Source organism: Phycodurus eques, chromosome 1, assembly GCF_024500275.1.
Source record: "Phycodurus eques isolate BA_2022a chromosome 1, UOR_Pequ_1.1, whole genome shotgun sequence".
NCBI classification, from domain to species: Eukaryota; Metazoa; Chordata; class Actinopteri; order Syngnathiformes; family Syngnathidae; genus Phycodurus; species Phycodurus eques.
The window spans coordinates 30009785-30027421 of NC_084525.1; the positions used below are offsets into that span (position 1 = coordinate 30009785).

A 17637-nucleotide genomic window follows, 5' to 3' on the forward strand; every position below is an offset into this window, starting at 1 on the left:
CTTGCGCAAACGAATCACTCATCGCTCCTTAGCGGATCACAAACGAAAAAGTTCCACGAACGAATCACTCGTGTCTAACGGATCGCGAACGATAAATTCCACGATCGACTCACTCTACAGTTCTTTAGTTCCTCGGTACACGAGTTCACTGAACGAATCACTCACTTCAATTAAGTCCCACCCCAGCTTGCACGGCGCTGCCTGACACTAGCTGCTCATTGGTCATTCGCCGAAGTGAGTGACAACGCTGGCGAATCGCAAATCACATGGCAGCACGTGAAATGAAGTTCCGCCCCCACCTTCACGATGGCTGCTCATTGGTCATTCGCCGAAGATTCAGAAGTGAGTGACAGAACGCTTCAGCAGTTCCGTTTCCGCTCCCAGCCGACTCGCTTGCCTGGCGGCGGGTGGCGGCCAAGATAAAAGAACGAATCATTTCATAAACGGATTCGGTTCAATTCGTTCACTAAAAGGATTCGTTCTTCTGAACGAAACGTTCGTGAACGAAACAATACTACAAGATGCACTTTATACGAGAGGAGGTGCCTTTGAACTACACAACGCTCATAACTGGTGTGGAGCTCTACTATAATGTCCTCCCCAAGCGCAAATAATTTGCATAGCTATTGAAGAAAGTCACTACTATGGTTGTCAATGTTACTTTGTTTTTCCTTATTGTTAGTGGTTTGGATGCGAAGTTAGTGACAGTGAACGATATTTTACTGCAGTTAAATAAAACGGAGGGAGGAGCGCCCAAAACTCACAACAAAAGAAAATGATGAAGAAGAAGCAGAAAAAGAAAAATGGGCGGAGGGAAGAGGAGGCGAAGAAAGCGAAGGCAACATATGAACCAATGAGAAGGCTGATAGAAGACGCTCAACCAATTAGCTGGCGAGATAGTGGTCTCCCTGTCGGGTCTACCCCGGCGATGTATTTTTGGCGGCTGCGTGGAAAACATGGCGGAAATTTCGAAAGGTAAATCGGGAAAACGAGCATTTGAATTTCAGTCGATCTTAATACGTAAACTTGGTATGAAGAATGTTGTCTTGTTTCCTCTTTGATTATATGCACAGCAAAATTAAGTTTCCACTACACTTGCGTGCGATATGGTGTAATATCACGGTGGTCCCCAGAAGCAAATATAGCCGTGTAAGATAAGTGCAGTTTAACGCACTCCTCCTCCCTTTGAGACCAACTTTTTTTAAAAAATATTTAGTGTGATTTCATTTTTACGTTAGTTAATTTTGACCGATGTTATAGTCTTCTTGGTTTGTGTCGAATGTTCAAATTCTAAACTGTTCTAAACTAAATTCGCGCCATGCCATGTCTCCTTAAGTGTCTTACAAGTTACAACTAGCGTATGCTTGTTTTTCATTTTTGTTCACACAATATGTCAGAGTTCATTGGGTTCGCGAGATAATACGCCGATACTCATTTAAATGTGATTTCTGAGATAAAATGCCTCTGTATCAAAACTGTTAGACTTTTGTAGTTTAAAACAGTTGCCTCGAATCGTCATTTATGTTGAAACCTAGCCCAAATGAATGGGGTATAAATTGCTCATATTATTTTAAGTGTATCAATATCATCACAACACAACCATTTAGAAAAAAAAGCTTTTTAAAATATATTTATATGCAATAGGTTTTAGAATATTGAATTTATGTGTATAAGTTGTGATTTTATTGATTTTTTTTACTTCATTAATTCTTTTCAAAGCGATATATTTGGCAGAGCTGAATGTATGTAGACTGGGCGTCCCCAAAGTGTTCTGTAAATTGACTGTTTGTTGTACTAGAGCGGCTCCAACTACCGGAGACAAATTCCTTGTCTGTTTTGGACATACTTGGCAAATAAAGATGATTCTGATTCTGATGTAAAAGGTTATCAGTTGAGTGCAGACTTCCCCGAAGGTAGTATGTATACGATGCATATGAAGGTCCAATAAAGATCCTCTGATGGTGGAGGTGTTACGAGACTTACTTGCCAGTGAAACAAAAAAAAGTGGTGCAGTTCTTTGTCTCAAAATCAATTCCTTAAGGCAGTAGTTCTTAACCTTGTCAGAGGTACTGAAACCCCCAAGTACATTCACCGATTGTTAAAATGTGATCTATTTTTTTTTTTTTTTCAAATTCAAAACATGGGTAGATATAGCAGTACACAACATGAACCATTCATCAGTTGCACCCAAAAAGAACGAAACCAACAAATCATGACTTTCACTCAAAAATTAAAAACCTAACTCAATAGATATTTACAGCAAATCAGTGTAACTTTTGCTGTTGCATTTCAGAGATAAGTTCAGGAATGCTCGGCTGGACCTTGGCAAGTACCACTCATTTCATTTTTACAACAAAGTCTGTTCCTTTTCTTCGTTTTTAGGTCTACCATCTTCAAAAAGGATTGCTCGCAAAGATAAGTTATAACAAATAGTATGAGTATCGCAAAGGCTTTCTATGATTCAGCGATGGTAAAAGGCTTAGAGCATTGTTGTTCTGAAGAGTTGTCATGAATCATACAAGTGGGGTGAACGGACACAGACGCAATGTGTGTGTTTTCACCTCCACTGAACCCTTAAGATTTACTCTCAGAACCCTCAGGGTTCGATCGAACCCAGGCTAAGAACCACAGCCTTAAGGGGAAAGTTATTTTTCTTTGTTTACTGTCTTACCTTAATTAGATGGCCATACTGCACAATATCCACGTGCACATTGCAGACAGCCTTTGAATTATATTGCTAGCCTTTTAATTTGCTATATGTAGATGTTTAATATCAAACCACACAAATTATAAGGTTCAGTACTCTACACAATTGTCTTGCTTATTGCTGTGACAGGGCAAAAAAAGACAGATTAGCTGTACCCCAAAATATGAGATTTTTCCATAAAACATGCCATGGAGTCCAAGAGTGTCAAGTGGTGTGCTTTGTCAGATTGCAGCGTGCCCAGCAAGATGTCATGGGATGGGCTTGAAGCCTTGTGTCGCACAGCGGGGCTTCACTGTCAAGAGTTGGGGATAACCAAAGCCAACGTCAATGAATATGAGGTGGAGTTCCTCTGTGACTACAAAAAGACGAAGGTAAAGTACCTTTTTAATCTTAATTATTTCCACTAAACTGTGTTATGAAAGCTTCCATTCGATTGAATGGAATAAACACCTTTAGAGGAGAGCCCTCTGTTGCCAAATATATTCCAGTCCTCTTGTTGGCAGTAATGAGCTATAATGGGTAGACAATTGCCCAACAACAGAGGGAAATAAGGGTTGTTGTTTGTTTTTTTCATTCCTGGCTGTACAATCCTGATCTACACCATAAGATTCAAAAGTATATCCACCTCATTTCCTGGAGGTTTGTTGCCATTACATGCTGTACAAGTGCAGAAATAAAAAAAGCTACTGCCTATTTTACTGTAGCTGGTAACAAGGGCATAGATTGCACTGTTGTATCCAGTGATGTCGTTGAAGTTTAGGGCTTTGAGTTCTAAAATTACTTGGGATGTGTGTTCTAGGAAGAAGAATTTTACCTGGTGAAATGGACGGGCTTTCCAGAGTCGGTCAACAGCTGGGAGCCCAAGAGGCACCTCAAATGCCCCAAACTGATGAAGCAGTTCCATCTGGACCTGGATCAGGAGCTGAGGCGCCAGAAAAGACGTTGCATCCCTAAAAAGCTGGATAAGGAAACCTCAACATTCATAGTTCAGAAAGCTAGACTCCGTCAGAGACTGAAGAGCTGGCAGGCCCAGTTGAACCTGACCTGCAACCATCCTGGTCGCATCTTTGTCATTAACGATGTCGACCTTGAGGGTCCACCAAAGAACTTCACATACATCAACCACTACAAAGCAGGTCCTGGCATCATTTTTGATGAAATGGCTGTGGGCTGTGAGTGCAAAAACTGTTTAGAGGAGCCGGTAAACGGTTGCTGTCCTGGCGCATCGTTACATCGAATAGCTTACAATGAACATGGCCAGGTCCGGATCAGGCCAGGACAGCCCATATACGAGTGTAACTCTCAGTGTCTCTGTAGCCCAGACTGCCCTAATAGAGTGGTGCAAAAAGGCATTCAGTTTGACCTGAGTATCTTCAAGACGGACAATGGTCGGGGATGGGGAGTCCGCACGCTGCAGCATATAAGGAAGAACACATTTGTCATGGAGTATGTGGGAGAGGTAAGAAGAAGTCTGGCTGTTTTTTTCCAAAGAGTCCTATTATATTACAAGGAGACATTTATTTTCACAATTTCAGTTTTCATGTAGGCATCTCAATAAGATGTCTCTGACATCCCTTTGTCAAAATTCCCCAAGGATCAAGAATTATGGACCTATTTACACTCTCTAGTTTTTTTTGTCTTGCTAAAATTAGCCTGTTTTGAGAAAGCAGTCTTGTAAACCAAGCTAGGCGTTACTCACCCTGCTCCATGTATTGCTGGACCAATTGCGAATACAGATTACGGTATCATGACGACAAGGGCGTAGCTAGAGGTAGCTGCATGTTGAGCCCCGCGTCGAAAGAAGTTTGGACTGTGAAGCGAGAGTATTTTATTTCGAGAGAGTAGTTTGGACTGTGAAGCGAGAGTATTTTCCCTAATGTAGTTAGCACTACATTGTCAACCCACTCAATTAGACTTTTCTATTAATGTTGTGAAACCGTACATTTGCACATGCACCAGATACACCCCCTCCCCCCATCGTCACCCTGTCGACAACTACATCCAGCAATTTAGTATGTGCCGCGTATCATTTAGCCCAGGCTAATCTGTCCATCCAGCAAAACTAAATGCAGCTCTGCCTACCTTTTGACTTTGACATGATGTTTCAGACAGTGTAATCTGACCCTAGCTTGAAAGTAGTGGATCTTTGCCAAGCCTCGATGCCAAGACATGGACGTAGAAACTCGATGTGGTGGCACTATAATGAAAGCTACATTTACTTGGTTGTTAGGCACTCCAAAGTCCCAACTATTTCTATGCAACAATTTGTCAATTTTCCACAATATGACCCTTTTAAAACTATGAGAACACGTGGTAGCTTGCCAACATCTGCCAAAGCAAAACGATGTCGTCTTGTCATGGGAACTTATGTGAAAGACAGCCAAGCAGTGTGGGAGAGAATGATTGAATGAAAAATGTATGTAATGTATACATTTCATTGTATAGTATATAACCAATGTAAATCCAAAGATTAGCTTTGACACTTCCTTGTTTCATTGTTATAAGTATTGGTTATTCATAGCCACCTTGAGTAGTAGTAATTAAAAGTAGTGTAGTAGTAATTATAATATTATACAGTTGTTGGAATTAAAGGGGACATATTTTGCCAAACTAACTTTTTCTAGTATTTGGGATGTAATATTGTCTCTATGGTGCTTCAGTAAGCATGTGAAATATGAATCAAAGTCATCCACGTATTCCTACATTCCAGACATTTTTCAGCCGAGAGGACTGAAATCAGGTCATTTGAATTTCTCGGCCTTATCTACGTCACTAGGGAAGATGCCTTCCCTTTCTGTTCCCAAGCCAGTGTGCTCTCACAAGTGGGTCTTCTACACAGAGGCAACCAATCAGAGGAAAGGGGGTCTAAGCCAAATTTGGACAAAGCGGATACAAAAATGGGTCAAACAGAAGTAGCTGTCAGACAGGGCGCTTTCCTGGACACTCATATGACAGAAACCAAGGTAGTTTTTAAATGAAATTTACACATTTCATGTCAGAGAGTCATTCTATAGAGGTCTAAATAGCCAGAATACCGGACCTTTAATGTTAATTTCAGAGGCTTACCTTGTGGAAATTTGCTCTGAAAACCAAATAATCACTACTCTAACATCTATCCATCGTCTGTAGCGCTTATCCTCACTTGGGTCGCGGGCGTGCTGGAACCTATCCCAGCTATTTTAGGGCGACAGGTGGGGTACACCTTGAACTAGTCGCCAGCCAATTGCAGGGCACATATAAACAAACAACCATTTGCACTCACATTCACACCTACGGGCAATTTAGAGTCTTCAATTAACCTACCTCGCATGTTTTTGGGATGTGGGAGGAAACCGGAGTACTCGGAGAAAACCCATTCAGGCACGGGGAGACGATGCAAACACCACACAGGCGGGGCTGGGATTTGAACCCCGGTCCTCAGAACTGTGAGGCAGATGTGCTAACCAGTCGTCCAACATTCCGCCACTCACGAACATATCCAGATTAAAAAGTCAAGTAACATTTCTTCTACTTTTGTTGTTTTTGTCAGATCATCACGACAGATGAAGCAGAGAAACGAGGTCACATATATGACCGCGAAGGCTCTACTTACCTATTTGACCTGGACTATGTGGAGGATGTATACACAGTGGATGCTGCTCACCAAGGCAACATTTCTCACTTTGTCAACCACAGTGTGGGTATATTAAATCACTTTCTCTGCTTACTGTTGAATTTGAACAATGCACAGTATTTTTTTGGGCAGTGTAGATATAACGCATCACATATATATATTTTGTTCTTGTAGTGTAACCCAAACCTGCAAGTATTCAATGTTTTTGTTGAAAACATTGATGAGAGGCTCCCAAGAATTGCTTTATTTTCAACACGTGGCATTCGGACAGGAGAGGAGCTCACCTTTGACTACAAAATGCAAAGTAAGTGCAGTTTACCCAGCATTTGACCTGCAGTCAGAGTTCTAATTAAAGGTGAATTTGCACAACTGCTAGACCTGTTATTGAACCATCCTTGAGTAGAGCAGAGCTGCCTCAATCATTGCAGCTTTTCCCTTTTCTTACCTTATTGTGAAATTAATCACGTGTACAGTGCAAAATGAGGTCCGTGTCATTGTCCTGACCTGTGGCTGTTGGCAGACTTGTGTATGCATCTTAGATCTTTTGTGTGTGTGATTTACAGAGCTATTAAGTTGTAAAGGTTCAAAACTGGTGGTACTTTTGATATTTTACATGCAATTGAATAGTTTTAAGAGTATGGATATATGGAAAAAAATGTGGGATTTAATCAGCGACGTACTCTGTTTGCTTCCAGTTGATCCAGTTGACACAGAAAGCTCCAAGATGGATTCCAGTTTTACTTTAGCAGGTGTCTCCAGTTCTCCAAAGAAGAGGATTCGAGTGGAGTGCCGGTGTGGATCGGACTCGTGCAGAAAATACCTGTTCTAATAAAGGACTGGTGTTGCTTAAACAAATACAACTGTCTGTAAAAGAAAAATGTGGAACATTGTACATATTTGTATTTTTCCTGAAAGCTCTTTAAACATTCAGCTCTTTCAACATAGCTGACGTTCAAACACAACCGGGCATAAACTCTTTGGTTTCCAACTTATCAGAAATGATGGTTTAATGACAATGGCTTTTTGACCATGTTTAATTTTTAAGGGGTTTTAAGATGGTCAAACATTATGCCAAAGTTCACAGTGTTCATGTTAACGTTGCACTTGCTGCAAGTCACCTGTCTGTCAGATTTGATCCAATGGTTTTCTTGCTTGTGGAATGCCTTTTAAATGAGATGTGTCCACTCAGCTTTCCTCTTATTTCCTGGCACAGCCAGTTTTGGTGTTCTCTCAGTATTGTGTCAGACCCTGTGAAAACTACTTGAGCTGACTTCATTTTGTCAGTACAGGGTGGATTCATACTGTGACTATGGTGCAGTAAAATATCTTTTTGTATCTTTACATTTTTTGGGGTTAAATGGCGGCACGGTGGATGACTTGTTAGAGTGTCTGCATCACAGTTCTGAGGACCGGGGTTCAATCCCTGGCTGTGTGGAGTTTGCATGTTCTCCCCATACCTGTGTGGGTTTTCCCTGGGCACTCTGGTTTCCTCCCACATTCCAAAAACATGCGTGGTAGGTTGATTGAAGACTCTAAATTGCCCGTAAGTGTGAATGTGAGTGAGACTGGTTGTTTGTTTTTATGTGCCCTGCGATTGGCTGGCAACCAGTTCAGGGTGTACCCCGCCTCCTGCCCGATGACAGCTGGGATAGGCTCCAGCACACCCGCAACCCTTAGTGAGGATAAGCGGCTCAGAAAATGGATGGATGGGTTAAATGTTTGCATGATTTACTTTGTATATTTAATCAATTGTGTAGTGTTACAAAGTGTAAATAAATGACCTTTTTACATTATGTTGCGCATAAGGAGCGGAAGTGTGTGCACATGTGTGGTAAAAGGGACTTAGCTTTAGGGTGCCCTGTTCAATAGCGATTGTTTAGGAAAAAATAAAAGAAGTCTTGGCTTGTTTCAAAAATGAGGACAACATCTCGAAGTGGTTGTGTGTATTTACATGAGTCCCTCGCTCTGATCATTTCAAGATGGAGTTGGCCTAACGTTTGGGGGGGTTGTGGGTACCTTGACATCAGCAGGAGGCTCAAAGCAGATTTTGTATTGTCACCAGCAGTGCTTTCATCTGAAAACTAGATGAAGACTCCGCCAAGTCTTATTTATAACATGATAAAATTACAGTTTCTCACGCCTCATCCATTTTCTGTACCGCTTATCCTCACTAGGGTCACAGGCGTGCTGGAGCCTATCCCAGCTATCTCTAGCCGAGAGGCATGGTACACCCTGAACTGGTCGGCAGCCAATCACAGGACACATACTGTATAAACAAAGAAACATTCACACCTAGGGGCAATTTAGAGTTGCCAATTAACCTAGCATGCATGTTTTTGGGAGGAAACCGGAGTACCTGGAGAAAAACTCACACAGGCACAGGAGGAACATGCAAACTCCACACAGGTGAGGCCAGATTTGAACCCAGGTCCTCAGAACTGTGAGGTGGATATGCTGCTAACCCCTCATCTAAAGTTTTTCAATGCTAGCAAGTTTCAGTCACGTCATGTTTTCTGACCACATCCTATGCAGCTCTGCATTTAATGTGCTGTTTTATGTTATATAATACCACAGTTAGCTTCATGCACTCTAGCTGATCATGGAAATCAGTACATATGTTGATATAGGTGTGAAAGTTCTTAATTTATGTTTTTCTTTTAAACGGTTTATCCACTGAATCAGACTCAAAGTAATTTGTGGCTTCCATTAGGCTGATGGTGGATCAATCCCCAGTCAATGCGCTCCTCAGAATTGCCCTTAGACTGAGTAGTTTAGAGTGCAGTCTGCCTTTCACCCTAACTCAGATGGATTATTCCCCAGCAGTGACCCAGAAAAGGATAAATGGTATAGAAAATGGATGGGTGGGTGGTGATGTCTTGCTTTGAAATCTAAGATGGCTTCAGCTTGTCATGACATTGAAGTGTGAAAACCATGTGTTTGCGTATCACTTTTCCAGCATTATTTTTCCTACTATAATTCAATGGCTATCATGACGACATTCTGTTTTCATGTAGTAAAATATGGTCTGCTGGCTATTCTCATTACTTTGTAAGTGTTGAGTCCTGGGGAATCAAAACCTGGTGACACACCTTTTTTGTTGAAGAAGTAAAAGTTAAAGAGCTGTCTGTCTTGAGTCTCCAAAGAAACAGAGGCACTGTTCATCTTTAACTTACAAGGGTATGGGCTCTTGAACACCACTCTGAACACCCTATCCTGAAGGTACTGAAGGTGCATGGTTTGGTAGTTGGCTGGGACATTGCTATCCACCCGTGGTCCAAACTGTTGCATGATCAGGGCCCCATCTGACCCCACTTTAATCTCATAGAAAGTCATATTCCTATAAGTGAAAAATCCTATATATGGGGCTGGGTCAGGCGGTGGTCTGGGAGTCAGTTCAGCATCCCTGAAAGCACCTTCAACTGCAGGGATGAGGTGGCTGTAAACCTGCCTCACTAAATCCTGCTCTGACGGTCGTATCCCAGCCATCAGGACCACCAGTCCTAATTTGAGACGTGGCACCAGTGAAAGAGAGGCTGCAAAGCCATCCAAGTCACCATCCTTTCTTACCACGTCATAGCCTAGTTGCTGGTTGATCTCCCATGGTGTGCCAGTGTAGTTAGCAAAGTAGCCACTCTGGCATTGGAAAAGTGGAGCCAGCATAGTGTTAAGGGTGTCTTTTCGGAGGAGTGTCTTGCTGTATGATCCCAGGAGAGCCATCATAAGCTTTGCCATGTCAGCTGTTGTGGAGTACATCTGACCTGCGGGTCGATACCAGCCCAAGTTGTAGAGGGGAGCTGGCTGACCATTGCTGTAGACGCCCACTGCCATCTGTCTCTGAATAATAGGAATCATGTCGAAACCAGTGTTCTTCATGTTGAACCTATGTAAAATGTTGCGAGACACCCACTTTTCAAAGTTCATTCCAGTCACCTTCTCGGCCAGAGCATTGGCCATTAAAGAAAAGGCAACATTGCTATAGTGGCATCTGTAGGTAAAGACATTACTGTAAGCAATCATGTAACATTGACGACACAAATGCATTAGGTTGGGTAAAACTGTCTTACTTTGTTCCAGGATCAGCAACGAGGACATCATCCTGTAACAAATGAAGGGCGACATGTGTGTCTCCATTCCAAAGGAGATTAGTTGACCTTAATCTTCGTGGTAATCCTGTAAAACAAATTACATGACTAAAATAACTAAATCAGTATCACTACTAACGCTAAATATCATTCTGACAATGTGACATTTTTCATTCATGCTGTATTTGCCCTCCTATCATTTGTAGTATGTGCTCCGTCTTTATTTCAGCACCACCCAAAGTTTATCTTGGTAATGATTGGTTTTCTAATCTATTTTCATATAGTTAACTGTATAACATATTCTATATAATTGTAATATTCCTTACAAAGCCTGCCATCATTTTAGTACATATCCACTAAGTTAGAGAAAGGTCATTTACTCTTACCAGAGAGGTGGCTGGCCATTCTTCGTAAGGTAATGGCAGCTCTGTTGAAGGTCCTAACTGAAGAGGATGCCAAATCCCTGTCTCTACCGAGTGGATTCTTGATGGTGAAGTTGTCTGTGTACTTCTCTACTGAGTCATCAAGTGAGTCCACAAGGCCATCTTCCCACAGCTTGTACAACATCAGAGTGGGAAAGATTTTGGAAAGGCTTGCAATTCTGTAGATGCAATGATTCAAATGAATAGTTAATGTGCTTCATTAAAAAGATAGTACACATTTAGTCTGCATCTGCAAAGACAATATTTTCTTAAAATAAGAATGCCATAAACCCATACTGAACAATATCTAACAAAGACTTGTGCAACCATTGTAAGGGTTCAGTAAGTTTTAATGACCCTTGTTCCACTTTTGACACAGTAAAAAGTAGGACGAATAATGTTTGCAGGATTATTTAAAAAACAAAAAAACAAACATTTTGCAGAGGAGTTTCAAATTGGCTGAGGACGAACCCATTACATTTTAGTGAGGGTTTGGATAAAGATGTGGACAGAGAAATTTATTTTCAAAGTTTGTGACACTATGACATCAACAGAACCGGCATCAATGGAACAGTCTATTCTCCAGAATCTGTTTTTCCATCCTTCATGAACCAGGAAATATTCTGCTCACTAACAACCAAATTTCACTTTTGATCTTTGTAGATGTCTGCTACGGTCTACTGACTACATTGATAGACACATCGATCAATAGAGAGATAGATAGATAGAGAGAGAGAGAGAGAGAGAGAGATGGATGGATGGATGGATGGATGGATAGATAGATACTATGAATTTGAGCTCACCTGTATACTGTGTACTCATTGGGTGTGGGTGATGTTGGGTCACTAATGTTCTTTTTGCCAAAATTACCAATCCACAGGATTGAGTCATTTAAAACCAAAATGGCAGACATTGCTGGAAGCTTGGTCCCATCAACACTCGTCCTCAGGAGTATATCGACCTGGTGGGAAAAGATATAATAGAGCAAAACAATAATTTGTAAAATAATTAATTATTATATCCTGAATAATAAAGAAATAAGAGATCTTACCTTCTCTAAAGCCACTCTTAAAGATATGATGGGATGTTTGAGGGGCACAGGCTCAGGATAGCGCGGGCACATCGCTTCTGCTGCCGATTCTTTTATAACCATTTCTGGGTAAACAGGAGAAGTTACACTTTTAGTTTGTCATTTCCTACAGACACTGTACACGCGACACATCACAGTGGGTGAAAGCACCCAAAACCGTTTGTCGCATGTTTAGGGTCATTTACTATCTGCATTGTGTAGCACTGTCCTATCAGTTTTGAAGCATTACTGTAGTTTGAATATAACGAGAGTATTACCTCACAATTCACTTTTTGTACCTCTGTCAGCATTCATATAATCAATAAACAGCTTCCCTTCCTTCGGATCCAAGTTGATTTTGGTTCCATACATCCAAAGAGTCTGACTACAGGATATGGGAGGCTTTTCTGTATTCAAATCTGGTTCCCAGTGTTTGCACCTAGATTTAAACCCCCTGAATTTACAGCTCTTGGTGGTTGACTTTGACAATAATACACCATCCTTCTCCATATGTTGTGAAGTTTCTTTTCTTACCCCCACCAAATTAAGAATTCTGCCATCATCCACTTTAGTTGTTGTTCATGAAAAGCAACTACAACATTCAAAGGCAAATAAATTTAATTGGTTTTAAGTGACCAAATTGGTCACCTGATCTCAGGCCTATGGAGCATACATATTTTCACTTACGAAAGACGTGAAGGCATACACAAGCACCAAATCAAGGGGACTGGAGAAAAGGCCTGGGAAGGCATCTCCAGGGAGGGGAGAAAAAAAAAATCGATTAAATCCATGGGTTCCAGTCTTCAGCCCCTCAGTGACTCATCTTAGTATTCAAAATTATGGTTATATTTATTTGAAATGGTTGTCCTGGAGCCATCACCTTATCGTGGTTGAGGGGTTTGTCGTGTCCCAATGATCCTAAGAGCTAAGTTGTCTGAGGCTTTATGCCCCTGGTAGGGTGACCCATGACAAACAGGTCCGAGGTGAGGGACCGGACGAAGTATGGCTCAAAGAACCCTGTATGATGAGAAAAATATTTGGACCTTGTTTTCCCTTGCCAGGACGCAGGGCACTGGGGCCCGCCTTTGGGCAACTTGTCAACCGATCACTACCTGGTGGTAAGTTGGATCCAGTGGTGGGGGAATATGCTGGTCCGACCTGGCAGACCCAAGCGTATTGTGAGGGTTTGGTGGGAATGTCTGGTACAGTTCCTTTTCAAAAGGAGTTGCAACTACCATCTCCAGCAGAGCTTCAAGCACATCCCTGGGGAGGCAGGGGACATTGAGTCTGAGTGGACCATGTTACGCGCCTCCATTGTCGAAGGTGCCGACCAGGGCTGTAGCCGTAATGGGGTTGTGCTTGTCGTGGCGGAAATGCCCGAACTTGTTGGTGGACACCAGCAGTAAGGGATGCCATCAAGCTGAAGGCTGGTCACTGAGGCAAAATCTCAGGCATGGGAGGATTTCAGTGAGGCCATGGAGAACAAATTCCTGACAGCTTCAAGGAACCTCTGGTCCACAGTCTGGTGTCTAAGGAGGCTGAAGCAGTGCACCATCAACACTGTGTGTCGTGGGAATGGGGAGCTGCTGACCGCAACTCGGGACGTTGTGAGTCGGTGGGCTGAATACTCAGAAGACCTCCTCAATTCTACCAACACACCTTCCTATGAGGAAGCAGAGTCTGGGGACTCTGAGGTGGGATCGCCTATCTCCGGGGTTGAGGTCACCAAGGTGGTTAAAAAAACAGATCTCATCCCCGGGAGTGGATGAGATCTGTCCGGAGTTCCTAAAAGCTCTGGATGTCATAGGCTATTCCTGGTTGACACACCTCTGCAACATTGCGCGGCTATCAGAGACAGTGCCTCTGGATTGGCAGACCGGGGTGCTGGTCCCCACAGGGTGTGTTCTAACTACAGTGGGATCACACTCCTCAGACTCCCTGGCAAGGTCTATTCGGGGGTGCTAGAGAGGAGGGTATGTCTGGAAGTCGAATCTCAGATTCAGGGGGAGCAGTGTGGTTTTCGTCCTAGCTGTGGCGCAGTGGACCAGCTCTACACCCTCAGCAGGGTTGTGGAGGATGCATTGGAGTTCGCCCAACCGGTCTACATGTATTTTGTGGACTTGGAAAAGGTATTTGACCGTGTCCATCGGGGAGTCCTGTGGCGGGTGCTCCGGAAGTATGGGACCCCCTGATAAGGGCTGTTCGGTCCCTGTACGACTGGTGTAAGAGTTTGGTCTGCATTGCCGGGAGTAACTTCAATATGTTTCCAGTGAGAGTTGGACTCTGCTCAAGGCTGCCCTTTGTCATCAATTCTGTTCATTACCTTCATGGACAGAATTTCTAGGCGCAGCCAAGACGTTGAGGGTATCTGGTTTGGTGACGTCAGTCTTACGTCTCTGCTTTTTGTAGATGATGTGGTTCTGATGGCTTCATCAAGCCGTGACCTTCAACTCTCGCTGGAGTGGTTCGCAACCGGATCTGAAATGGCTGGAATGAAAATGAGCACCTCCAAATCTCAGACCATGGTCTTCAGTCGGAAAAGGGTGCAGTGCCCTCTTCGGGTCGAGGACGAGATCCTGCCCCAAGTGGGGGAGTATGTCAGGGTCTTGTTCACGAATAAGGTGGATCACTGCAGCTTTTGCAGTGATGCGGACTCTGTATTGGTCTGTCCTGGTAAAGAAGAAGCTGAGCCAAAAAGGAAAATGTCTCAATTTACTGATCGGTCTACGTACCTACCCTTACTTATGGTCACGAGCTGTGGCTTGCGAACGAAATAAAAAGATTGAGGAAACAAGAGGCTGAAATGAGTTTCCTTTCCAGGGTGTTCGGGCTCTCTCTTAGAGATAGGGTGAGAAGCTTGGTCAGCCGGGAAGGGCTCAGAGTCGAGCCTCTGGTCCTCCTTGAGAGAAGCCAGATGAGGTGGCTTGGGGATCTAATTGGGACGCCCTGGACACCTCCCTCGTGAGGTGTTTCAGGCACGTCCCACTGGGAGGAGGCCGCAGGGACGAGCCATGACACGCTGGAGAGATGTCTCGCAGCAGGCCTGGCCTCAGGATTTCCCCGGAAGAGGTGGCGGAAGTGGCTGGGGAGAGGGACGTCTTGGCTTCCCTGCTTAAGCTGCTTCCGCCGCGACCCAACCTCAGATAATCGGAAGAAAATGGATGGATGGATGGCTGTAATTCTTGAACGGTAAATGTAAAACCTCTTAAATTAAAGCTGTGAACGTCTACACTGCAGTGATGTCTTGTTTCATTTCAGGGCAGCATGGTGACATGTTAGCACATCTGCCTTACAGAAAAGAGGTTCCTGGTTAAGATATCCTTGGATGGGGCTTCACCAGAGACTCTGATATCCTCCCAAATTCCCAAAACATGTGTGTTAGGATTGAAGATTCTAAATTATCCATACGTGCGAATGAGAGTATGAATGGTTGTTTGTTTGTCAAACTGTGCTCTGTGATTCAGTGTTCACCATTCCAGGGTGTACCCTGCCTCTTGCTCTTGTTAATAAGTCAGCTGGGATAGGCTCCATCTCACCCATAACCCCAAACAGGATAAGCAATAGAACATTTATGGGTAGACAATGTTTTAAAAATCCACTCCAGTGGTGTATAAAACCATATAAACCCTCATTGTCCAAAATTCTGGACATAACTGTATATCAAGTATTCAAAGTTTCTTCTTTCAGGCAAATTCGTCACCAACATTATCCCTATTGTTTTTGTTTTCCACATAAGATTTTAATCCTGTACCATTTTTTTTGTAATCCTACTACAGGTCTTACAAATTAGTAATTAAAGAAACCATAGTCCATACTCAGCCATACACTTTACCTGTCTTCAACTTTGGGATCCTGTATTGCCAAATGAAGCAGACGGTCATAACCACAGAAAGCAGGAAGAAGACAACCATGCCCAACATGGTCCATTTTACCTTCATCTTGCTCATTAAAGCTTGATGTGGCAAACTATAGGGCAATCTGGGGGTAAGATTCAATTATGGTTAAAAGTGGGAAAATATTTGACTTCTATAATTAGAAAAAATTGATCTTACCAAATATGGAAAGCAGGCTTCATTTGTAATTATCTTAGACTTTTTGCTTGATAGTTTTCACTGTAAAAAAAAAATCATAGTTCCTCTAAGGTCCACGAGGGTGAATCCTGCAGGACTGTGTGGAAGTCCATGCTTCCACTGTTCCTTAAATGTCCCCTTTTTAAACAACCTACACCTCCATGCACTTAATCTTTGCTGTGATCCCTTAATGGTCATTGCAACAGTGACATCATAATCTGCAAGGAGGCTACTACACAGCCAAATCCGCTGATATCTCTGTACTACAGGTTATGTCGGTGGTCAGTATTGTCGGGTATGAAGCGATCGCGGCAGGTGAGGGGCTGTTAATGAAAGAAAACTCACAGTGGTCACAGAAATAACTTGAATCTGACAAAAGTAACAATAAATAAAAAAAATATGAATTGTGGTTCAACAGATCTAAAAAAATAAAAAAGATATACATTTTTAAAAAAACTCATGAAAGAGGCCTCAACAAAAATTATTGTACCATGAACTTAATATTTTGCTGCACAACATTTTGAGGCAATCGCTGCAATGGAACAATTTTTGTAACTTTCAATGAGACGTCTGCACTCTTAGCACGTATTTTGGCCCACACTTCATAAGAAAACTGCTCCAGTTGTCTCAGGTTTGAAGGGTGCTTTCTCCAGACGGCTCTTTCCACAGATGTTCAATAGGATTTAGATCAGGGCTGATAGAAGACCACTTCAAAATAGTCCAATATTTTTTGCTCTTAGTCATTCTTGGGTGTTTTTAGCTGTGTCTTTTGGGGTCATTATCCTGTTGCAACACCCATGACCTGCGACTGAGACCAAGCTTTCTGACACTGGGCAATACATTTATCTTTAGAAAAGCTAAATAGGCTTGAGATTTGATTGTACCCTGCATAGAGCTGAAACATTTTGTCTCATCTGTCCATAGGACATTCTCCCAGAAGCTTTGTGGCTTGTCAACATTCAGTTTGGAAAATTTCAGTCTAGCTTTTTTATGATTTATTTTCAACAGTGGTGTCCTCCTTGGTCATCTCCCATGAAGTCCACTTTTGGCAAAGACGGATGGTGCGATCTGACACTCATGTATCTTGAGCTTGGATTTCACCTTTAATTTCTTTGGAGGTTGTTCTCGGCTCTTTTCTTGCCATTTGTAATATCCGTCTCTTCAATTTGTCATCAGTTTTCCTCCTGTGGCCACCTCCAGGGAGGTTGGCTACAGTCCCGTGGATCTTAAATTTCTGAATATTATGTGGAACTGCAGTCACAAGAACATCAAGGTGCTTAGAGATGGTCTTATAGCCTTTACCTTTAACATGCTTGTCTATAATTTTCTTTCTCATCTTTTGAGACCACGCTCTCCTTCGCTTCCTCTGGTCCATGTGTAGTGTTGTACATACCATGTATCCAAACAGCAAGAATGATTACTTGTCACCCTTTAAATAGGCAGACTGACTGATTACAAGTTTGAAGACACCAGTGATGCTCATTAGAGGACACACCTTGTTTGAACATGTCCCTAAAGTCAAATTATTTTCAATCTTTTCTAGGTGTACCATCATTTTTGTCCAGGTCTGTTGCATGAGTTTGTTTTTGAAAATAATTCTGATGGAGGCACAATCCAAACGTAATGTCTGATTTTCATTCTTGATTTTATTTATCATTACTTTGTGGGTTTTTC

General features: G+C 42.5%; 2 protein-coding genes across 2 annotated transcripts; one reads left to right on the forward strand and one right to left on the reverse strand.

Moving 5' to 3' along the window:
- Positions 1–395: 395 nt before the first annotated feature.
- On the forward strand, positions 396–7809 carry suv39h1a (SUV39H1 histone lysine methyltransferase a). Its single transcript, XM_061686760.1, has 6 exons — positions 396–975; positions 2933–3078; positions 3507–4166; positions 6237–6383; positions 6495–6624; positions 7016–7809. Exons 1-6 carry the CDS (start codon positions 957–959, stop codon positions 7147–7149), a joined length of 1236 nt encoding a protein of 411 aa, XP_061542744.1. The 5' UTR covers positions 396–956; the 3' UTR covers positions 7150–7809.
- A 179-nt stretch (positions 7810–7988) lies between these two features.
- Positions 7989–16089, reverse strand: lactbl1a (lactamase, beta-like 1a). Its single transcript, XM_061686746.1, has 7 exons — positions 15946–16089; positions 15726–15871; positions 11876–11979; positions 11628–11785; positions 10789–11003; positions 10385–10490; positions 7989–10305 (listed from the first exon to the last, which is right to left on the reverse strand). Exons 2-7 carry the CDS (start codon positions 15838–15840, stop codon positions 9327–9329), a joined length of 1677 nt encoding a protein of 558 aa, XP_061542730.1. The 5' UTR covers positions 15841–15871; positions 15946–16089; the 3' UTR covers positions 7989–9326.
- Positions 16090–17637: the final 1548 nt, after the last annotated feature.

What these genes read in the sequence shown, in the direction of transcription:
- suv39h1a (XM_061686760.1), top strand. An exon ending in GTGACTACAAAAAGACGAAG is followed by an intron (nt 3,079 to 3,506) that starts GTAAAGTACCTT and finishes TGTGTGTTCTAG; the next exon opens with GAAGAAGAATTTTACCTGGT. An exon ending in CTCACTTTGTCAACCACAGT is followed by an intron (nt 6,384 to 6,494) that starts GTGGGTATATTA and finishes TTGTTCTTGTAG; the next exon opens with TGTAACCCAAACCTGCAAGT.
- lactbl1a (XM_061686746.1), bottom strand. Translation starts at nt 15,840, where the DNA reads ATGAGCAAGATGAAGGTAAAATGGACCATGTTGGGCATGGTTGTCTTC. An exon ending in GATCCCAAAGTTGAAGACAG is followed by an intron (nt 11,980 to 15,725) that starts GTAAAGTGTATG and finishes CTGTTTACCCAG; the next exon opens with AAATGGTTATAAAAGAATCG. An exon ending in AATGAGTACACAGTATACAG is followed by an intron (nt 11,004 to 11,627) that starts GTGAGCTCAAAT and finishes TTGCATCTACAG; the next exon opens with AATTGCAAGCCTTTCCAAAA.